This window comes from Ornithorhynchus anatinus, chromosome 11 (genome assembly GCF_004115215.2).
Source record: "Ornithorhynchus anatinus isolate Pmale09 chromosome 11, mOrnAna1.pri.v4, whole genome shotgun sequence".
Lineage (NCBI taxonomy): Eukaryota > Metazoa > Chordata > Mammalia > Monotremata > Ornithorhynchidae > Ornithorhynchus > Ornithorhynchus anatinus.
Window position 1 is genome coordinate 14,318,023 of NC_041738.1, and position 24,473 is coordinate 14,342,495.

General features: G+C 42.8%; 1 protein-coding gene across 1 annotated transcript in view; it reads right to left on the reverse strand.

The window, feature by feature from the left end:
* Window positions 1-876: 876 nt before the first annotated feature.
* KRT23 (keratin 23) overlaps window positions 877-24,473 on the reverse strand; it is a 28,167-nt gene continuing 4,570 nt past the window's right edge. The window contains exons 3-9 of the mRNA XM_007664243.3: window positions 15,517-15,599; window positions 15,006-15,162; window positions 12,395-12,556; window positions 12,187-12,306; window positions 10,940-11,160; window positions 8,973-9,004; window positions 877-3,158 (exon numbers count right to left, since the gene is read on the reverse strand). Coding sequence (XP_007662433.2) covers window positions 3,064-3,158; window positions 8,973-9,004; window positions 10,940-11,160; window positions 12,187-12,306; window positions 12,395-12,556; window positions 15,006-15,162; window positions 15,517-15,599 — 870 coding nt within the window. The 3' untranslated portion in view covers window positions 877-3,063. The remainder of the gene's footprint in view (window positions 3,159-8,972; window positions 9,005-10,939; window positions 11,161-12,186; window positions 12,307-12,394; window positions 12,557-15,005; window positions 15,163-15,516; window positions 15,600-24,473) is intronic.

Here is a 24,473-nt window from a genome sequence, read left to right on the forward strand (position 1 = left end):
AGGAAATAGACTCAGGGGAGAGAGAGAGGTCTATCGTGGAAGACTGTAAGCCTGTCAATGGGCAGGGATCGTCTCTATCTGTTGCCGAATTGTCCATTCCAAGCGCTAGTACAGTGCTCTGCACACAGTAAGCGCTCAATAAATACTATTGAATTGAATGAATGAAGACTTGCTCTAATTCCCAAGTGAGGAGCTTCTAGATTTTCATTCCAGCTCTGAATTGTGAAAATATACAGATCTTTTCACTTTCCTTAGTAAACCTGAGGGCAGTATTTTAGGAATATACACCAGTTTATTTCTACAACATCGTTTTTGTTGGGTGAAAGAAATTATAAGCCTTACATTTTTCCATTTTATGATGAAATCACAAAAAATATGATAATGATGGATTGGATTTTTGGAAAGCAGCTTCCAGAAACTAGAGCTGGCCCTGTGTTTTCTTCCGGTTATGGTAATTCACCTCTCAGTGAATCAGATACTCAGTGAACCATCTTTAAAAGACTAGCTAATTAGTATGTGCACATCTCTACAAATTCTGTTGTACTGTACTCTCTCAAGCACGTAATACAGTGCTCTGCCCACAGTAAGTGCTCCATTAGTATGACTGACTGATTGATTGATGCACAAATGCTATTTTCTCCGTACTACAGATAGGGAAAGAGGCACTTAGGCAGTTTATTCCAAATCTCTGAAATTTGGCTAGTACTGTGTTATTTGGACATTATACATCTCTCTTTGATGAAAGAACATGCACTAATAAAGCAAATCTGATTAGGCGGAGGGTGTTGAGGTGGTGTTGGGAGAGAGAACTCATTTGAACAGAAAACGTATGGTATGTAATATCCAAAACAAATAGTAAGACAACCTGAATAACTGTAATTTCTGAATTTTGAGAGTCATATTTTATTTTGCAACTTCTGCGATATTTCTAGGTCACTTGAGATATGTTTTAGCATGAAAATAGAGCACGTTATCATAGAACTGTTCATTAATTTGTCTTCCTTTGCAGTCTAAACTTTGCATATCTCCCCACCATCTTTTAGTTGACTGTATCATGCAAAAACTCAAAAGTTTTTTCAGGAAGAGTTGACGATTCCCTTTTTCCCTTTGATCTACTCTGTGGATTAGAATCTCTTTGAGCAAAGCAGTGATGTGAAATGGTGTACATGATACTGCGTAAGAAGAACCTCCCAGGTCCAATCATCCTTGCTGGGAGATGGCTCAATTAGTCCGTAGTGCCCAGTCAGCCCAGTTCTGCCAGTTATTATCTAGTTCAGATAAAACTTTAGACTGTAGACTGTAATTCTAGAGTGTAAGCTTATTGCAGGCAGGGAATGTGTCTACCAACTCTGTTGAGTCGTACACTCCCGAGTGCTTAGTACAGTGCTCTGCACACGGTAAGCACTCAATAAATACCATTGATTGATTGATTTAGGTAATCTGGTCCAAAAGATAGATGGCTCTGCTTTTAACAAAATAAACAAGTTATCAGCTCTGATTGTGAGCCTGATTGTGTGGCAGCAAGCATGTGTCTTGCTGTTGCTGAATTCTATCAAGTGCTTAGTACAGTGCCTAGCACCCAGTAGGAACTTAGTAAATTCCATTGATTGACTAAGCATAATATTCTGAAGGCGTTTCTACTGACATTTCCCTCATGTAATTTTTTTGCCCATGGTAGTCTTATTCAGACTCTAGACTTTTAGCTCCTTGTGGGCCGGGTACATGTCTACCAACTCAGTTATATTCTACTCTCCCATGTGCTTAGTATAGTATTCTGAGTAAGTGCTCAATACATATGATTGATTGATTGATTGATCCAGGGTAGAAGTCTCTAGTCTGAGATTCTGGAACTATCGGTATGGGATCCAAATCATTTAGGTCACTTATTAGCTATCTAATCCAGGCAGTCTCTTTTCCTTCCCAGTTCTAGATTTCTTTCAGATGGTCAAGCTCAATATTTTTGTGTCATATCAGTTCTGATGTTCTGCATCTACACTTCCTTTCTGCCTCCTTATGTCTCTCTCCCTTTGGTTCAGATGGCAATTTCTCAAGCCTCTTAAATATTTCCTCTTTACCTGTCCTTTTGCTCAGGGATCATGCTCTTGGATGTAGATGATAGAAAATCCATTAGCTAGCCGGATTTCTAAGATCCAGGGCATTCTATTTTAAGGTGGACACACAATTGATTGGAGATTTGCTTTCGGAGTGGTTATGTGACTCAGTTGTTGACCTGGAACGTACCTAACAACATTCTGTAAGCGTCTGTGTGTGGTGACAACTTGGGAATGCAGTTAAGTGGAGCATAGCTTGTAAGAGCCATGAGAGGATCTTGAGCAACGCCATACTATTTAGATCTTCATTTGGGAAATCTCCCCAAGTTAAGGAAACTGAAGCAAATATACGAGAAGATCCAGAGAAGGGCAATGAGAAACAGAAACCACATGGGAGTTTAGCGAAAGCTATGAGGTACATAAATAACAATCACAGTTAGGAAGTTTTTGAAGAGTTGGTATAAAGAGATGGAAGTTGTACTGGCTGTCCTCCTTTCACCGAGGAAAGTCCAAGTGAGAACGGAATCAAATCACATAAAGGTTAGGTACAAAAAATAACTTTCTGAAAGTTTGGGTCTTAAGACTGGGATAGTAAGTGAAACTGAATGATCTTCGTGAGATAGAAGGAGTTTATTTTGGAGGACGTGGAAACATGCTGGGAGTTAAGTGTAAGAGCTAGCTAACTCTTGAGTTTCTGCCTATCTGTACAATCACAAAAGTATACTTAATGCAGCTGATAGGAAATCGTATTAGAAAATATAGAAATTAATTATGATAAACTCCAAATGTTACAATACAGTGGAGAGATGGGGGCAGAGGATGAGCTTGGGAAAGCTCTCTGGGATGTCAGTCAGGGCTTGAAGAACAAGTTAGAGAAAGACTTCAGGTAGATAAAATTAGAGCTCCCAATCCACCATGTAGAACACACCCACATGTGCTCCTACCCAGGCAGGGCAGGAAAAACAGCATCGTATTTCCTGTTTGTCAGGAAGTTTTCTTTGCTTCATATGCTCTACTGGATCTCGCTCACTTGGGAAAGGACCACTCTCCCATTCACACTGTCCTGCACGATAGCCTTGATCTTTGGTGCAGCAGATTTAGTGGACTCTGAAGGCGAAAAAAAAAATCGCGAAAGTCTTGTTAGAGATAAGTTTGCAGATGCCCTTAACTTGTTTATATGGATGAGCAGTGGGGCGTAGTGGATAGAGCATGGGTCTGGGAGTCAGAAGGTCATGGGTTCTAATCCTGGCTCCACCACTTCTCTGCTTTTTGGCCTTGAGCCAGTCACTTAACTTCTCTGAGCCTCAGATGCCTCATCTGTAAAATGGGAATTAAGACTGTGAGCCCCACGTGGAATAGGGACCGTGTCCAATCCAATGGGTTTGTATCCACCTCAGTGCTTAGTACAGTGCCTGGCACATAGTAAGGACTTAAATATTACAATTATTATTATTGGTGTTGGCTTGTTCAGTACCTAGGCCAAATATCTTAATCCAAATTACAAGCTTAGGGTTGCTCGGGTGATTAGCTTTATTTTGTAACACATTTCCCATCTTATTAAGGTTGAAAAGACCTTCCTTAACCAAGGGAATGCTCCCTGAAATGAGTGGCAGAGCTTTCTTTTATTCTACCGTAGGGGCCGAGGAACTAATCTCTTGGCTGTTAATCAGGACCATCCTTTCCAAGGCTCCTAAGAGTTCATGTCTTAGTTTGTATTTTGCTCAAGTCATTAGTTACCAGGCAAACTCAGAGCCTCTCTGCCTCTCTCCGGTCTAGTGAGGCAGGAAGGACACAAGGGCACATCCTTGGACCCTTCTGGACTGGCAAGCAAGACTCCTGGGCGTCCCTCAACTTCCCTCTGGATCATCCTTTGGCTTCTCTCCCGACCTGCACCATGACAGCGGAGTCAGAGGCCCCAGGTAGCAGCAGCTGATCTCCACAGCTGTCTCTGCAGCTGTGAAAGTTAGATTCTGAGCCTTGAGGAGCCTGAACCTCTGTTCCTTTAGCCAGAGTACCCTATTGCTTTATTTATACTTATTATTTTACATCTCTGTTATTTTTTGAAGAGCTCTGTACACCGTTCTGCACACAGTAAACACTTAATAAGTATGAATGATTGATTTAAAATTTCATCTTTTCTTATGCATCTGATGCTAGCCTTCCTTTCTTTATTCTTAGACTGGAAGTCTTTTGAGAGTCGGGGGCCTTGTCTAAATCCCATTGTTTAGTAGAGGGTTTTGCATACAGTAGGTGTTTAATAAATACCATTACTTTTCCTCTTACTGAACAAGATGCAATGTGACAGCAGAATCTTAAGGTTTTTCATGCAGATTGAAAGCTCTTTGGGGGCACAGATCATGTCTTCCAAGTCTACTGGAACATCCTCTCCCAGGTGCTCAGCACACAGTAAGTGCTCAATAAATATTATTGATTGTGATGGATAAGATTGTTTCTATACCTGGGAATTTTTTTATGGTATCTGTTAAGCGCTACTATGTCCCAAGCACTGGAGTAGATACAAGATAGGTTGGACAGAATCCATTTCTCCAATCGGGTCACGGTTTTACTCCCTGTTTTACAGATGAGGTAACTGAGGCACAGAGAAGGGAAGTGATTTGCCCAAGGTCACACAGCGGGAAGTGGCAGAGTGAGGATTAGAATCCGGGTCCTCCTGACCCGCAGGCCTGTGCTTTATCCATTAGGCCATGCTGCTTTTATCATTTGGATTTTATAGTAGGGATTTTTCACTAGAAAGACCCATTTTGGACACAGATCCGTTCAGGCAAGGCTGATACCTTGAATCTAACCAAAGCTCTTGGGGTTTGGGTTGAATGAACAGATTCAATATTCTGTTAAGAGAGTACACTCTGTGCTATAGAACCAGCTCCAGAACTCCAATGCCAGCATATCCTTGGCACATAGCAAGCGCTTAACAAATGCCATCCTTATATCCACCTGCTTGACCAGGGAAAACTGGAATTTTTCCAGACTTCTCTTATTTCTCCCTGCTATTGTTGCTCTTTATGACCTCTGAACAGTCTCTTCCCAGGTTGACATGGGGGAAAGGAAGTCAGGGAGGGCAATAAGCTGTAAGCATTCTCGAGGATCAGCTGCCTGACAAATATATTTTCAGGCCTATATGGAAGTATATGGCCTATTTGGAACAGTCACTAGAAAACACCACAGCAGATAGGCTGTCTAGTTGGGAGCCCAACCTCATTTTCTTCAAAGGAAACTACTGAATCCCCATCAAAACCACCAGTTCTCAGCCACCTTCACCGGATGAAAATGAGGTTGGGACTGTTTTAAAGGTTAATCAGCTAAATGGATCTGCTTCTATTTTTCATCAATGGCAGCTCATTTAGATTCACGGAGGCACAATCAAAATCGTATACGTGACAGCCTAAGGAAAGAAAGGTTTGATTACAAAATGTTGATGTAGGCGCCGAATATAAGGGTAGAGGACTTTCCTTCTTGTGGGTATTTCCTCTGAGAAAAAAGCTAGAAGGAGCAGTAATTTCCCACACATTTTCCAAATTATGGAGGGAGTTTGGTGATCTGGTCTTATAATATCTCAAATTTGTCTTTTATTTTCCCAAAGTGCATTCATGTTGCTTCAATCCATATTTATTGAATACTTACCAGGTGCAGAGCACTTTACTAAGATATAGTAATAATTATGTCATTTGTTAAGCACTTCATAGGTGCCAAGTACTAAGTGCCGGGATAGATACAAAGTAATCAGGTTGTCCCGTGTGGGGCTCACAGTCTTAAGCCCCATTTTACAGATGAGGTAACTGAGGCACTGAGAGGTTAAGTGACTTGTTAAATGTCACCTAGCAGACAAGTGGTGGAGTCAGGATTAGAACCTTTGACTCCCAAGCCCGTGCTCTTGCCACTTGGCCATGCGTGGAAGAGTACACTAGAGGTGGACGTGGTCTCTGCCCTCATATCCAATCTAGAAGAAAATAACTGTGATATTGTGGTATCTGTTAAGTGCTTACTGTGTATTAAGCACTGTACTAAGTGCTGTGGTTGGTATAGGGATAATCAGATCAGACACAGTCCCTGTCTCCCAAGGGGCTTACATTTAACCCCCATGTTATATTTGAGGAAACTGAGGTATAGAGAAGTTGAGTGATTGCCCGAGGGGAAGTCAGGATTAGAACCCAGGCTTCCTGACTCCCAATCTTGTGCTTTTAATACTAGGCTACTTATCTTGTTTTACCCTCACATCTCTATGAAGAGGTGAGCGGTGTGTATTACTGTTGCCATTTTACAGATGAGGGAATTAACCCTAGAGAAGTTAATCAACTTGCTCAAGACCACACAGGATAAAAATTGAAGACCTGTGTTGATTCCCGGCCCTATTCTGTTCTTACTAGAATATACTGAGGCTCACGAGGAACAGACAAACTACCCGCGTTTATCAGAATAGGGTGGGGAGAAAGAGGAAACCTTGTTTTGTGGTGGTTGACATTCCGGAAGAGAGATCTGAATATGGAGCTGATGGCAGAAAGTTCCAGTTGGTGCAAGGTTAGTATGTGGGTTGCAATTTGAATTTGGAAAGACGAGATTTTATTCGTGGACTTGAAGTTTGAGTATTTAAGATAGAAAACATTGCATTTTGTGCTGCAGAATAATCATGGCATTTGTTAAGTGCTTACTCTGTCCCGAGCACTGTATTAAGTGCAGGGGTAGATACAAGATATGCAGGTTGGTCACAATTCCTGTCCCACCTGGAGCTCACAGTCTAAGTAGGATTTAATTTCCAGTTTATAGGTGAGAAAGTGAAGTGACTTGGCCAAGATCGCAGAGCAGGCAAGTGGTGAAACCAGGATTAGAACCCAGGTTCTCCATCTCCCAGACTGATGCTCTTTCCACTTAAGCCATGGTATTTCTCTAGAAGTCTGCATCTAACTGGGATTCTGCTCTCTCTGCTATCAAACTCACACAAAATAGAAAGCAGAGCAATTTGTTAAGTGCTTACTGTCAATCAAATGTATTTATTGAGCACTTACCGTACTAAGAGCTTGGGAGAGTACAATATAACAAAATTGGTACACACATTCCCGGCCCACAATAAGCTTACAGTCTACCTCTAAGACTGACATTAATATAAATAAATTATTACGGGTATATACATAATAATAACGTTGGTATTTGTTAAGCGCTTACTATGTGCAGAGCACTCTTCTAAGCGCCGGGGTAGATACAGGGTAATCAGGTTGTCCCACGTGAGGCTCACAGTTAATCCCCATTTTACAGATGAGGTAACTGAGGCCCAGAGAAGTTAAGTGACTCGCCCACAGTCACACAGCTGACAAGTGGCAGAGCCGGGAGTCGGACCCGTGACCTCGGACTCCGAAGCCCAGCCGCTTTCCACTGCGCCACGCTGCTTCCCATAAGTGCTATGGAGCTTCAAGAGGGATGAATAAGGGGTGCAAGGTCGACGCAGAAGGGAGTGGGAGAAGAGGAAATGAGGACTTGATCGGGGAAGACCTCTTGGAGGAGATGTGTTTTTACTAAGGCTCTGAAGGTTGAAGGTGGGGAGAGTGAATGGCTGGCAGATATGAAGAGGGAATGGCAGGGTGTGAGTGAGGTTCAGCGGCAAGATAGATGAGATTAAGGTACAGTGAGTAGGTTAGCATCAGGAGAGCCAAGTGAGAGGGCTGGGTCGTAGTGGGAGAGCAGCGAGGTAAGGTAGGAGGGGTCAAGGTGATGGAGGGTTTTAAAGCCAGTGGTGAGGAGTTTCTGTTTGATGTAGAGATGGATGGGCAACCACTGGAGGAAACGTTCATTCAGTAGTATTTATTGAGCGCTTACGATGTGCAGAGCACTGTACTAAGCGCTTGGAATGGACAAATCGGTAACAGAGACGGTCCCTGCCCTTTGACGGAACTGAATGTGTTTGTAGAAAAATGATCTGAGCAGCAGAGTGAAAGTATGGACTGGAAGAAAGAGACAGGAGGCAGGGAGGTCAGTAAAGAGGCTGACAAATAATCGAGGAGGGATAGGATAAGTGCTTGGATGTGCCAGGCGTTTTACTAAGCGCTGGAGTATCTACTAAGCGCTTGGAGGAGTACACAAGAGGTGGACATGACCTCCTGCCCTCAAATGCAATCCAGAAGAAAATAGTAATTGTGGTATTCTGGTATTTGTTAAGTGCTTACTATGTCTCCCCCTTCTAGGCCGTGAGCCTGTTGTTGGGTAGGGATTTTCTCTATCTGTTACCGAATTGTACTTTCCAAAGTGCTTAGTACAGTTCTCTGCACACAGTAAGTGCTCAGTAAATATGATTGATTGATCGAATGAGTGAATATTAAGCATTGTACTAAGTGCTGTGGTCGATACAGGGATAATCAGATCAGTCTCAGTTCCTGTCTCCTGTGGGACTTACATTTAATCCCCATTTTACATTTGAGGAAACTGAGGCACAGAGCACTTAAGTGCTGGCCTGAGATGGAGCCAGGCCCCCTGACTCCCAGTCCTGTGCTTTTTATACTAGATTATTTTGACTTCACATCTCTATGAGGAGGTGAGTGGCATGTATTATTCATTCATTCATTCATTCATTCAATCGTATTTATTGAGCGCTTACTGTGTGCAGAACACTGTACTAAGCGCTTATCGCCATTTTAGAGATAATCAGGCTGGACGCAATCCATGTCCCACATGGGCCTCATGGTCTTTATCCCCATTTTACAGATGAGATACCTGAGGCACAGAGAAGTTAACTGACATGCCCAAGGTCCCACAGCAGACAAGTGGCAGACCCAGGATTAGAACCCAGGTCCTTCTAACCCCCAGGCCTATGTTCTTTCCACTAGGCCACGCTGCTTCTCATCTTGAAACAAAGTTTGTCTTGTCCCGATCACCATCTTAATAAAGAAACAAATATAGAGAAAAAAGAGGTTTTACCTTTCCTAGTTGATTTAGAATCATCCATCCCCCTGTAAGAGCAATAAGATAAAAGCTTAGACATAGTTTTTGTTAGCGCTATAATTCAGGCAAAATTATTCCATTAACAACTTCGTCCTTTTCACCCATTAGTGAGTGCCTAGGTTTGTTGCATTAGTAATTGAGCAATTAGGGCTGGGTTAAGAATGATGTGAATTTCTTGTTTTCTCATCAAGAGACTCAGAGAATCAAAGGCTTAGTCCAAAGATGTTTTCTCCAATCCTCCTTCCTTTTGTTATTTTCCTAAAATAAGACTGGGAAATTGCACTAAATTTCCTCTCCAAACTGCTGATTTTTTGATATTTCCAATTGAGTTGTGGCAATGTCATAAATATTGCAAGGAAACAACATCCTTTAAAATAAATAAGGTAAATTTTAGACTCATTTTTAAGAGAAGGCAATTTTTTGATTTGTATTTTTGGGGGTGACAGCTGAGAAATTTGCTCCTCAAACTACTAGCATATAGTGAAATTGTTAGAACGTTGTTATAATAAATGATTCAAGGAGAGTTATTTCTGCTATGAGAGTACTTGTGTTCACGTAGGAGCTTATGCTAGGGAAAAAGGTCACATTAGACTAGTCATTTATTTATTGGGAGTTGACAGGTTAGGAGAACATGGTTTGAAGTATTGTTGCGCATGGCATTTTTTGATACAAATTCCTTTAATATCACGTCGAATGCTTGGCTATCTTACACCTCGTGGTTATTTTTCTCTACTAAATCCTGAAAAATTGTAAAAACATAATGAAACACACATTCCTCTATGGTACGATAGAGTAAAACTGATGCGGAAGCAGTGTGGCTCAATGGAAAGAGCCCGGGCTTGGGAATCAGAGGTCATGGGTTCGAATCCCAGATCTGCCACTTGTCAGCTGGGTGACTGTGGGCAAGTCACTTAACTTCTCTGGGCCTCACCTGTAAAATGGGGATTAACTGTGAGCCTCATGTAGGACAACCTGATGACCCTGTATCTACCCCAGCGCTTAGAACAGTGCTCTGCACATAGTAAGAACTTAACAAATACCAACATCATTATTATTATGCAGAGGCTGGGACGTATAGCAGCATTATATCTTCTCCTCCATTACACCCATGTGCACAAGGGCTTCTTCCATCAACTTGCAGATTGTCGTTGCACAAGCTTGGGTTTTGAAGAAAATATTCCTTCATACCTCTATTGTATTGAATTCAAATCGTGTAATGAAAAAACATTTTATGGTAGCCAGACACACAGTGCCCTGGGAGCCAAAAATTTGCCTTCATTGCTTAAATTTAGGACTGGGCCTGGTATTGACATTGGAACAGAGCTGTGTTTTGAATTTTGGAAGTACTCTGGAGATACGTTTGGAAGTATTATCGAAATAAAGCCCTGTCTCCTTGCATATGATATGCAAAAAGTACCGATTGAAAAAAATAAATGATTTATACAGACTTCCATTTATAAGCAATCTTCGTCATAGTCCAAATGTGTTTTCATATCTTCAAGTGAAATAATAATAATAATTGTGGTATTTGATAGGCACTTATTTTGTGCTAATCACTAGGGTAAATACAAAATAACAGGATCAGACACAGTCCTCGTTCTACACAAAGCTCCCAGTCTAAATCTCCAGTTTAGAGGAGAAACCAGGTATTGAATTCCCATTTTGCAAATGAGGAAACTGAGACAGAGAAAAGTTTAAGTGACTTGCCCCAGGTCACAAGGCAGGCAAGTGGATGAGCCAGGATTAGGGCCCAAGTCCTCTGACTCACCGGACTTCACTTCTCCGTTGTAAAAAAAAAAATGAGGAGAAACAATTAGGCTCTTTTCAACACATAGAAAACCTTATATTCTTCGTTCATCCCACACATCTTCCACTTAAAAAGCAAATGAATAAAGCACGTTTTCCCCCGTGCCTTGCCAGCTTCTACTCAACTCTTGACTTACCCATTACCCTCTCCCTCCATGAGCTGGCGGTATGTGGCAATCTCCTTCTCCAGGTGTGTTTTGATGCCCAGGAGGATCTTATACTCATTATTCTGCCGTTCTAGGTCATGGCGTAGCTGGGCCAGTTGGGTCTCATAGTGGGAGATGACCTGTTGCATGTTCTGAAGTTGGCAGGAGTTGCGAGCTTTAGTCTCATCCAGCATTGCTTCCAAGGCACTCTTCTGAAAGAGGAATCAGTGGTCCCGAAAGGTCACTGCTTTGAAAGCCTCAGCACCTTTCAATCATAATTGAGTCAGATGTAAAGAAACCGAAGATTGGAGTTCATGTATTGATCGATTTCAGGATTCGCAGACCCTGCTGATCATGTATATTGTATATGCTCAGTGACTAACCCGAATTGTCAGCAACACAAATGTTGCATTTCAGTAACCACTGGCTAATAGGACAAATGAATGTGGTAGGAAGAGCATTCTATTAATCAATCAATCAATCAATCAGTCCACTGTATTAATTGAGCACTTACTGACTTGGGAGAGTACAGTATAGTAGAGTTAGGAGGTACATTCCCTGCCCACAATGAGCTTCCAGTCTAGCCTTCTAAACTCTGGTTTTATAGACTCGCAATTCCCTACTTAAACAATAAATTGGTACTAAAGTCTGGAATGGCTTTCATTTCCCCTAAGTGGACATATTCACTGAACTTTGACCTCGCCCATCTTACGGCTGATTCCTCACCCACATCCTGCCTCTCCCTGGAACTCCCTTCAGCTTTATATCCAACAGACCATCACTCTCTCCCCCTTCAAAGCCTTATTAAAATCACATCCCCTCCAAGAGAACTTCCCCATCTAAGGCCTTATTTTCCCTGCTCGATCTCCCTTGGGGTCAGCCTTACACTTCTATTCACACCACCCTCTGCCCTACAGCATTTATGTACAATTCCCTAATTTATTTTAATGTCTGTCTCCCTCTCTAGCTTGTAAGCTTCTTGTGGGCAGGGAACATATCTACTAACTCTATTATATTGCACTCTCCCAAGCGCTTTGTAATAAGCACCCAAAAAATACAATTGATTGATTGATTTTCCTTTATGAACTTCTTTTTTCCTTTTCCTATTCTTATACAGTGATGAAACTCCAGCTTTTCTTTCAAGCCTCCCATCTACGAAATAATAGACCGATCATAGATGTTGCTTCGAAGAAATGGAACTGAAGTTTGGAATTACGGGATTCTGAGCGGAGACTTACTGTGCTCCGCTGGGCTTGCAGGTTAATCTCCAGGGCCTGGAAAGTACGCCTTAGCTCGTTGATGTCACTTTTATTGGTCTTCACAACTTCTATGCCAGTGTCCTGGGAAACGGAGGCTGACTATGGGGTGGAAACAAGGGGTAGAATTCATTAGTATCTTTGTCATAAGTTAATTGAATCTTCACAGTTCTGTGCATTTTTCTTTTACCTTTCCTTTGTACCAGGTGTCCAAATCTTTGCGTTTTTTTGTAATGATGACCTCATATTCCTTCCTCATATCCTCTAGGATCTTAACAAGATCTTCCCCAGGAGTTGCATTCACCTTTACATTGACCTTGAAATCATTTGGCATGCAATGGGTCGCAATTTCCTGTTCATTTTGATAATGAAGAGAAAATTCACCAATCAAATGAGGAAAAAAGCTGATAAAAAGCATTAGATTTCCTAATGATCAGATGCAGTGTGTAGGTTATTTATCTTCTGCTTCTTTGCTGCTAGTAACAATAACAATAATCATAATCGTCATAATAATAATGAATGGTATTTGTCAAGTGCTTACTATGTTCAATTCGATCGTATTTATTGAGCACGAACCGTGTACAAAGCACTGTACTAAGTGCTTGAGAGAGTAGAATACAAAAACAGACACATTCCCTGCCCACATTGAGCTCACAGTCTAGAGGGGGAGACAGTAATCTAAATAAATAAATTACAGATACATAAATATGTATTGTGGGGATGGGTGGGAGGATGAATGAAGGGAGCAATCAAGGTGATGCAAAAGGGAGTGGGAGAAGAAAAAGGGAGTGGGAGAAGAGGAGAGTAGGGCTTAGGGAAGTCTTCTTGGAGGAGATGTGCCTTCCATAAGGCTTTTAAGTGAGGGAGAGCAAATATTTTTCTGATACAAGGAGGGAGGGTGTTCCAGGTCAGAGGTAGGATGTGGGTGAGGGGTTGGTGGCAAGATAGAGGAGATGAGAAGATTAACATTGGAGGAATGAAGTGTGCAGGCTGGATTGTAGTAGGAGGGTAGCGAGGTGAGGTAGGAGGGGGTAAGGTGAAGGAGTGCTTTAAGGAATACCTTTTACTATGTGCCAAACACTGTACTAAGGACTGGAGCAGATACAAGGTAATCAGTTTGAATACAATCGTTGTTCTACATGGGCTCACAGTCTACAAGGGAGAGTGAAGAGACGGCGAATCCTCATTTTACAGCTGAGGAACCTGAACCACAAAGAAGTTAAATGACTTGCCCAAGGTCACACAACGGGCAAATGGCAGAGCCGGGCTGCCAGGTTCTCTGACTGCAAGGCCCGTGCTCTTTCCACTAGGCCTCACTGTTGTGCTTACATTGGGTAGATGAAATTTTCCTCTTAATTCCATAAACCAAATGAGTAAATATTATTTCATTATGCCTGGAAATGAATTTTTGCATGAGAATAATTTATTCCTACGTTAGAAATGCTCCAGGAAGAATTGATCTGACTTAGAACATAACATAAACACCCCGCTCACACCCACCAAAGCCATTCTTTTGATTGAAGTTCTTGCATAAGGGAATGGTTAAACTTTTAAGTTAGGAAACACTTTCATAACCAACACCGGAAAGGTATAGTGATTGTTTAAATCCTCTCTTTGCTCATGGTCATAATAAATCAACTCTCATCAGGAAATTGAATGAACCCAGCAGCCACAGGACAAGTTTAATGATTAGTCATTATCTTCGGAGAAGGTAGTCAGAAGTTGTATTTCTCCAGGGTCTAGAAACTGTGTCCTTGATTCTCAGTGTTTCTCTGTTCTCTGTTTTTAGGAATACTATTCATAAGAGAATACCAATTAGCTGGAACTGTTTAAAGGTAGTCTGAGGCCCTGGAAATGTAAGTCTACCCATTATTAGCAGAAGTTTTATACCTGGAGCAGTGACAATTACTCTAATACACTGTGATCTCACCAATACGTTTCCACGTAAAAAACACTGAAAGGAGTTCAGTTTGAGATCGTCTGAGATTTTTTCAGACTTAATTTATTCAATTAAGCACTGTGTCTCTGTATATTATCCAAATAATAATGTTGGTATTTGTTAAGCGCTTACTATGTGCAGAGCACTGTTCTAAGTGCTGGGGTAGATACAGGGTAATCAGGTTGTCCCACGTGAGGCTCACAGTTAATCCCCATTTTACAGATGAGGTACTGAGGCACAGAGAAGTGAAGTGACTTGCCCACAGTCACCCAGCTGACAAGTGGCAGAGACGGGAGTCGAACCCGTGACCTCTGACTCCGAAGCCCAGGCTCTTTCCACTGAGCCACGCTGCTTCCCCCTTTTGACTTTTGGTAATAGTCAAATCTCTTGACTATTACCATATCTGTTTCTACATTTCACATGCTGTTTAATAATTTATGAAGAGGTGATTACGAATGTTTCTTATGCAGCATTCTGTGATTAGATTCAAACAGACATTCATACTGAGAATGATATGATAACCCATTGAACTGAGTCACAGATTATCTACACTTTAGTGGTGTGATAAAGTATGGGAAATGGATAATTAGGACTTTATATGATTGTTGTTTATAATTTATTTTAATGTCAGACTCGCCCTCTAGCCTGTAAACTCATCATGGACAGGGTTTGTGTCTATTAACTCTGTTACTTTGTACTCTCCCAAGTGCTTGGTACAGGGTTCTGCACACAGCAAGTGCTCAGTAAATACCACTGATTGATTGAGTAGTTGATCATGTGGCCTGAAACTCTTTGTTAACAGTCAAGCTGCATAAATATCATTTTTAAAGAGAAGTCCCCAAAACTAAAAGTTTTTCCTCACCTGTTCATGTTTCTTCTTCATGAGGATGAGTTCCTCCCTCATACCTTCAACCTCCATTTCCAGATCTGTGGTGATAATGGTCAGATCATCTAAAATCTTACGCAGTGCCTCAACCTCAACTTCCATGTCATTTGTGAATGAAAGCTCATTCTCATACCTTTGGGGGAATTAAATGAGGGTAAATGCACTTGTTGATGTAAAGTTGTAGCATTTGTAATGTGAAAATAAACACTTATTTATATTTATGAAAAAAATGGAACAAAGATTTCTAGGTTGTCTTTCTTTTAATGCTCCTTGTTTGCTGCTTGCTGAAACAAGATTAATTCTGTAACAATTGAGTTACCATGAAGATGAAACAAATGTAAAGTACATTTGGAAATGGATAATTAGGACTTTATATGATTGTTGCTTATCATTTATTTTAATTACATTTGTTTGGGGGACTGGCCAAAATCATTTTCTTATATTTTCTTTTAGAAAGAATAAATAATGTCGAGAAGAACGAACTTACTTGAAACTGAAGTCATCTACTGCCATTCTGGCATTGTCAATCTGAAGGACAATCTTGGCATTGTTAAGCTTGCCATCCACGATCTGTAAAACACACAGAAGGAGACATTACAAGATATTCTGGCAGTGCCAGACGGGAGAGGTGACTCGCTAGCCCACATTGCTTACGTTTTCTGGGTAAATAGCAGTAGTCTTAGTCATTAAGGAACATCTTTTCTGGTTGTCAGACAAGGATAATCACTGTAAACACTGCCTGATTCTCAGACAAGGATAATCGTTGTAAACATCTCCTGAGACAAAGGCGGATATGGTAATATCAAGTTGTAGGGGTGTAGAAATCAGTCCCTCCTTTGTTTTTTTCAAGGATGAAAAATTTGGTCATTCAGAATTGAAGGATCCTCAGAAGAAAATACTTAGTTGACCTATTACGTAGGACTTACGGCAAAGTTATATCAATTCAGAGTGCTTTCTAACTCTGGTGGCCCTGACAACATATCTTCTCCCTGTCCCTGAGATCTTCTAGGTCTGCGGACTCCAACGAAGAGTTGAAACTCCATTGCCGATTCTTGACTTGGACTTTTCAGGTTGGATCGATGGAAAAGCATGACGGATGGTGGTTATCATGGGGCTTATCTACAGTGTGAACCCTCCTCTTCTAGGCTGAATCGGATGAAGACCACCAACTGTATTAATATGATGATGCCAACCAGAGGATGGCTGACGGTAAACTAAGTCTGTCAGTCGGTCAGTCGTATTTATTGAGCGCTTGCTGTGTGCAGAACACTGTAATAAGGGCTTGGGACAGTGCAGTATAGCAATAAATAGACACATTCCCTGTCCACAGCAAGCTTACAGTCCAGAGAGGGAGACAGACATTAATATGAATAAATAAATTTCATATATGTCCATAATTGTTGTGGGGTTTGAAGGGGAGATGAATAAAGGGAGCAACTCAGGATGACACAGACTAAGTGGCCAACACCCAAGTACCTTTTTTGGATTCCTGGTTAACCAAAGCCTGATCCCTGGTTTTACTAAAAACCTTGCCATCCGTGTTTTTCATAAGATTATTCGTTTATTCATCATTCATTCGATTGTATTTATTGACCGCTCACTGTGTGCAGAGCACTGTACTAAGTGTTCGGGGGAGTAAAATACAGTAATAAACAGGAGCATTCCCTGCCCACAACGGGCCTACCGTGTAGAGGGGGAAGACAGATATCAGTACAAATAAATAAAATGACAGATATTTATGTAAGTGCTAAGGGGCTGAGAGGGGGGAAGAGCAAAGGGAGCAAGTCAGGGTGATGCAGAAGGGAGTGAGAGATGAGGAAAAGTGGGGCTTAGTCTGGGAAGGCTTCTTGGAGGAGATGTGCCTTCAGCAAGGCTTTGAAGAGGAGGGAGAGTCATCGTCTGTCAGATTTGAGGAGGGAGGGTGTTCTACGGTGGAGACGGGTAGGGGTGGTGGTGATGGAGGGCAGGAAGCCCTGGTGGTGAGAGTTATTGGGAGGGCAGAGAGAGAGGAGGCCCAGGGGACTAATTAGAAACCTGATCATGGGGAACCATTTTAGCCTAGAGGAAGACAAGTGTGGTTCATTGGTTGGCTGAGAGGACGACTATTAAATCTTTTTTCCCAATTGACACCAACAACCCATAGCCTAGAGGATAAAGCAAGGATCTGGGAGTCAAAGGACCCGGGTTCTGATCCCAGATTTATTCAAGAACAGGCACAGTGCCTTTTGCTTAAAGAGCTTGGGAGCCGGAGGTCAAGGGTTCAAATCCCCGCTCTGCCACTTGTCAGCTGTGTGACTGTGGGCAAGTCACTTAACTTCTCTGTGCCTCAGTTCTCTCATCTGTAAAACAGTGATTGAGTGTGAGCCTCATGTGGGACAACCTGATTACCCTGTATCTCCCCCAGCGCTTAGAACAGTGCTCTGCACATAGTAAGCGCTTCACAAGTACCAACATTATTATTTTATAGAATACTGCCAGCGTCTAGTACAGTTCTCTTTATTTCATAGGACCTCAAATACTAATGAATTAATGCCTGAATAGGTTTAAATCTTGAGACTTTACGGCATGGCTACTGCAATACTATCTGTCACATTCAATTCTCTTCAGTGCTGGTTTGCTTTTCCCAGAATAATTTACAATAGTACCCCCATGAAAATTAGATCAAGATTCTGATTCTTTCATTGGACACAGCAATTATTCGGGGAGAGATCAGATGTTTAGGGTGATCTTTAAAATTACTCTTTTTTCTGGCACCCTTCGAAACAGTGAGTAAAGAAGGTTTCTGTGTATACTCTATAATAATAGAAACAATAATTGTGGCATTTGTTAAATGCTTACTAGGTGCCAAGCACTGTATGAAGCGCTGTGATAGATACAAATTAATCAGATGGGACTCAGCGCCTGCGGTACATGGGCCTCCCAGACCGAGCAGGTTGGAGAAGAGGTACGTAATTCCGACTTTACAGAGCAGTAACTGAGAAGTTAAGGGACCGGTCCAAGGTCACTTGCTCAAGGCAAGAGGTGGAACTGGGATTAGAACCCACATCCTCTGATTCTGAATCACTGAGTCTTAATCTCCTCGGTGCAGTTCGCTTGTGGGAATACAGACATTTAAGAAGGAGTATCACGTTCGGGTTCTGTTTGTGGTTGGGTTTGTGATGCACTGAATCAGAAGGAGCATTATGCAATAAGTACCTAGGTTACTGCAGTGATTTTAGTATTACGGAGAGCTGAATCATGGTTAGCCAAAGTGTGCTATTAATATTTACCCACTAGGGTTTGGACAAAGGAGGATTCAGAACCACTTAGTCATGATCAATAGATATTCATAGTGCCTATATAGTCATATATACAGTCGTATATACATATATTCAGTCTACCGAGAAGCAGCGAGCCTTAGCGGCAAGAGCACGGGCTTGGGAGTCAGAGGTTGTGGGTTCTAATCCTGGCCCCGCCACTTGTCAGCTGGGTGACTGTGGGTAAGTCACTTCACTTCTCTGTGCCTCAATTCCCTCATCTGTAAAATGGGGATTAAGACTGTGAGCCCCATGTGGGACAACCTGATGATCTTGTATCCTCCCCAGCACTTAGAACAGTGCTTGGCACCTAGTAATCGCTTAACAAATACCAATATTATTATTATTACAGTTGGGAGTAAATATATTTCACTAATGGTGAAATTCATCTTTGCCTGGAATGTGGCTGAAAACAACTCCTCCAGGAAGTCTTCTTTTTAAAAAAATGGTATTTGTTAAGTGCTTACTATGTGCCAGACACTGTCCTAAGGGCTGGGAATAGATACAATATAATCAGGTTGGAAATAGTCCATGGCCCATGTGGGCCTCCCGGCCTTAATGCCCATTTTACAGATGAGGTAACGGAGGCACAGAGAAGTCAAGTGACTCGTCCAGGTCACACAACAGACGAGTGGTGGAACCCAGAGCAGAAGCCAAGACCTCTGACTCCCAGACCTGTGCTCTTTCCACTAGGCCACACTGCTTCCCTAAGCTTTCATTCCCACCACTCTTACCACGCATTTAGTCCCACCCCCAAGTACTTAGGTACCACCCCACTCCTACCCCCATTGCACTTATATAATAATAATAATGTTGGTATTTGTTAAGCACTTACTATGTGCAGAACACTGTTCTAAGCGCTGGGGTAGACACAGGAGAATCAGGTTGTCCCACGTGGGGCTCACAGTCTTAATCCCCATTTTACAGACGAGGGAACTGAGGCACAGAGAAGTTAAGTGACTTGCCCACAGTCACACAGCTGACAAGTGGCAGAGCTGGGATCTGAACTCATGACCCCTGACTCCGAAGCCCGTGCTCTTTCCATTGAGCCACTCTGTTGGTTCCCTTACCTTTATTTTAACATCGTTCTCCCCCACTAGACTGTAAACTCCTTAAAGACAGGGATCGTGTCTACCACCAAAGTGTTTTTTCCCAAGCGCTTAGTATATTGTGCTCTCCCAAGTGCTTAGTACAATGTTTTGCACAAAGTAAGGGTTCAACAGATGTTCATGTCCACGCAGTTCACCCACAGAATTGTCCCTTTTGATGCTGTTGTGCTCATAGATAGAAGCATCTGCCATTTTTCCTTTTGCCTTCTTTTCTCACAGTTCATAAAATAATAATAATAATTATGGTATTTGTTAAGTGCTTAATATGTGCCAAGCACTGTTCTAAGAACTGGGGTAGATGCCAGCTAATCAGGTTGGACACAGTCCCTGTCCCACATGGGGCTCACAGTTTTACTCCACCTTTTGCAGATGAGGTAACTGAGACACAGAGAAGTTAAGTGACTTGCCCAAGGTCACACAACAGACAAGGGGCAGAGCTTTGCACCTTGTTTAGGCGATTGTATTTTCAACTTAGAGGCAGCACTGTCTGAAGCTTTGTTTTACCATATCCTTAAAATGTTCTCTCCTATCTTTCGGTTTCCCAGTTTCAGTTCAAGTAATCAAAAGTGGTATTTACTGAGCCCTTACTATTTGCGGAGCACTGTACTAAGCCTTTGGGGGAGTACAATATAACAGAGTTAGCAGACATGTTCCCTGCCCACAAGGAGCTTACAGTCCATTCAATAGTATTTATTGAGCGCTTACTATGTGCAGAGCACTGGACTAAGCGCTTGGAACGGACAAATCGGTAACAGATAGAGACAGTCCCTGCCCTTTGATGGGCTTACGGTCTAATCTGGGAAGAATAATAATGTTGATATTTGTTAAGCGTTTACTATGTGCAGAGCACTGCTCTAAGCACTGGGGTGGATACAGGGTAATCAGGTTGTCCCGCGTGAGGCTCAGAGTTAATCCCCATTTTACAGATGAGGGAACTGAAGCACAGAGAAGTTAAATGACTTGCCCGCAGTCACACAGCTGACAAGTGGCTGAGCCGGGATCTGAACCCATGACCTCTGACTCCCAAACCCGGGCTCTTTCCCCTGGGCCACGCTCACTAGGCAGCAGCTTTTTGGGTATTCACTTGTCGTCCGTTCTCTACACATGTTCCACCCAGCGTGATGAAGAGGAGCACGGCTTTTATGTTAGGAGATCGACTTGGTTCGGTGACTTCATTGTCCGTCATCCAGCCTTGCCACTTGATACTGAATATGGCCCGTAAACGATGCAGACGGAACCGCTTAAGGAGTAGGATTTGACGTGGGTTGGGGGTCCTGAAAGTCAGAGAGGAGGTTGGACCCCACTTCACTCTCTAGATTTTTAGTATTTATCCGGCGCCTGGTACCTCATAAGCTGCCTCCACTCCCTGTTAAATTTTAGCGACCCAAAGAATATGCTAGGTATCTTGATTTGTTTCTCTACTTTCTGGTCTTTCATTTGTATTCGGGGCTCGGGCTTGGGCGTCAGAGGTCATGGGTTTGAATCCCGGCTCTGCCACTTGGCAGCTGCGTGACTGTGGGCAAGTCACTTCGCTGCTCTGGGCCTCAGTGACCTCATCTGGAAAATGGGGATGAAGACTGTGAGCCTCACGTGGGACAACCTGCTTACCCTGTATCTACCCCAGCGCTTAGAACAGTGCTCTGCCCATAGTAAGCGCTTAACAAATACCAACATTATTATTATGTTTTGCCTAGAAGTAGGAATTTAGAAGCCTTCCCTTTTTTAAGCCCTCATTCCCCCTACTCTCTCTCCCTTCCTCATCACTTACTCACTTGACATTCACCGCCCCAGCCAACCCCCTCCCAGCCTCACTGCATTTACGTACATTCTCCTAATTTATTTTCAGATCTGCCTCCCCCTCTAGACTAGAAGCTCCCTGTGGAGAGGGAACACGTCTACCACCTCTTTTGTAATCACCCAGGCACTTAGGGGAGGGATCTGCGCCCGGCTAGCGGTCAATAAATACCAATAATTAATTCACTGGCCACAGCTCTGATCCAAAGGTCACAAGGGTATAGTCGTGCATTTTGAAATTCAAGGAGGATAGAGCAACTCGCTTCATTCCCTTCCCACTCTCCTCAGACTATAAGCTCCTTGTGGGCAGGGAAGGTGTCTGTCAACCCTGCTATATTGTAATCATCAATACAGCAGCGTATTGCTAATCCTCAATACAGCTGGGGAAGCAGCGTGGCTCAGTGGAAAGAGCCTGGGCTTCGGAGTCAGAGGTCATGAGTTCGACTCCCGGCTTGTCAGCTGTGTGACTGTGGGCAGGTCACTTCGCTTCTCTGGGCCTCAGTTACCTCATCTGTGAGCCTCACGTGGGACGACCTGATTACCCTGTATCTCCCCCAGCGCTTAGAACAGTGCTCTGCCCAGAGTAAGCGCTTAACAAATACCAACATTATTAGCATTATTATTATTAATCATCCAAGGCTCTGCACACAGGAAGTGCTCAATAAATACCACTGATGGATCAACTTGAAGGTTACAAACTGATCATTCCTGTGCTGCCTGGGAGCTTAGCATCTCTGTAGTTTCCCAACTCAACAGTTACAGGCTGGGTGGACAAGGTGTCATGAGGAAAACAACTAGAGGTTTAACTCCCCATGCTCTTAAAAGAGCCTGTTCCCCTCATAAACAAAAGTTGACCGAAAATGTCATTTCACCAAATGAAATTCACTGCATTTCCTTGCGTTAGCCTTCTTTCATTCAGTCGTATTTATTGAGCGTTTTCTGTGTGCAGAGCGCGGTACTAAGCGCTTGGAAAGTACAATTCAGCAATAAAGAGAGATAAGCCCTGCCCAAACCGGGCTTACAGCCTAGAAGGGGGAAGGCAGACATCAAAACAAGTAAACAGGCATCATTATAAATAAATAGAATTATAGAAATATACACATCAAAGCAAGGAAACCTCCCTGCTTCGAGCTTCTTTCCCCTCCACAGCCCACACTTCACTCTGCTGCCTGGACCTGGGCTTGGCGGTCAGAGGATTTGAGTTCCAATCCCACACTTCACTGCTGTGTGACCTTGGGCAAGTCACTTCACTTCTCTGTGCCTCAGTTCCCTCATCTTCAAAATGGGGGTGCAATACCTGCTCTCCCTCTTATTTAGACTGTGACCCCCTCCCCCCAGCGTTTAGTACAGTGCTTGGTTTAACAATTACCACTATTATTATTATCCTCACCATTTTTCTGAACCATCATTTGGTACACATTCCCCCCCACCCCCATCACACCAAGAAGCAGCATGGCCTAGTGGATAGAACATGGGCCTGGTATTCAGAAGGAGCTGGGTTCTAATCCTGGCCCCGCCACTTGTCTGCTCTGTGACCTTGGGCAAGTCACTTACCTTTTCTGTGCCTCAGTTTCCTTATCTGTAAAATTCATTCATTCATTCAATAGTATTTATTGAGCGCCTACTATGTGCAGAGCACCGTCCTAAGCGCTTGGAATGTACAAATCGGTAACGGACAGAGACAGTCCCTGCCCTTTGACGGGCTTACGGTCTAATCGGGGGAGACGGACAGACAAGAACAATGGAGATTAAATCTGGGAGCCCCATGTGGGACAGGGACTGTGTCCAACCCAATTACCTTGTATCTACCCTAGCGCTTAGAACAGTGCCTGGCACATAGTAAGCACTTAATAAATACTATAAAAAACCCAAAAAACGTGCAGTGGCTGCCCATTCCTCTCCACATGAAGCAGAAACTCCTGACTTTCGGTTTTAAGGTATTCGATCTGTTTTCCCTCCCCACTACAATGAGAAGCAATGTGGATAGCGAATGGGCCTGGGAGTCGGAAGAACCTGGGTTCTAATCCTGATTTTCCCTCTGTCCCTTGTGTGACCTTGGGCAAATCACTTCACTTCTCTTTGCCCCAGTTACCTCGTCTGTCAAATGGGAATTGAGAATGTGAGCCCTGAGTGGCACAGTGACTGTGACTGTGTCCAACCTGATTTGCTTGTATTCACCCCAGTGCTTAGTACAGTGTTTGGCACATAGTAAGCGCTTAACAAATACCATTATTATTATTATTATTCTGGGCCTCATCCTCATCTCTGTCTTCACTGACTTCTTGCTCATTCCATCCCTTCAGTGTGAAACGCCCTCTCCCTTCACATCAGGCAGACCCTTGCTCTCCCCAAATTCGCGGCCCTTCTGAAATCTAAATCCTCCATTTACGCTGCTCCCCCTCCCCTCCCCATCACCTCGCCTCGCTCCCTTTGCTCTACGGCCCCTCCCCGCCCCACAGCGCTAGTGTACATAAGTACATATTTATAATTCTATTTACCTTTATGAATAATGCATATATATATATCTCTAATTCTATTTATTTATAATGATGCTACCGATGCCTGTTTACTTGTTTTGATGTCTGTCTCCCCCGCTTCTAGACTGTGAGTCGTTGTGGGCAGGGATTGTCTCTATTTGTTGCTGAATTGTACTTCCCAACCAGTGCACTGCACACAGTGAGCGCTCAATAAATCCAAATGAATGAAATCACATCTCTAACAGGAGGCCTTACCTGACTAATCTCTCATCTCCCCATTCTATTTCCTCTCCTACTGCCTCTTCAGCATTTCCCCATCACTTAAGCAACCGGGTTCTCACCACCCCCACCACTAGCATTTACATATTGTTAAATTCCATTGCTTCCCCCTCACCTGTAATTTATTTTACTGTCTGTTTCCCCAGGGAGATTCTAAGTTCCCTGAGGGCAGGGATCATGTCTGCTAACTTTATGGCCCTCCCTCAAATGTCCAGTAAGAGCTCCGTAAATTGGATCGATTGATAAACTGTGGGAAAACCTGCTTGTGATTTTGGAGAATTGTGGCTTTCCTTTTTTAAAAAAGAAAATATTCAATAAATTATTCATCAAAGATGGAAGAATGAGTTGGTGGATACTGAATTGCCACCTCTGAACTGTTTCCTAATCATTCTGAAACAATGAATGAATGAATGACCATCTGGAAAGTGACATTTTAAACTTTTCAGTGCCGGAATCCTATGTCTTTTCCTCACCTCTGGCCTGTAAACT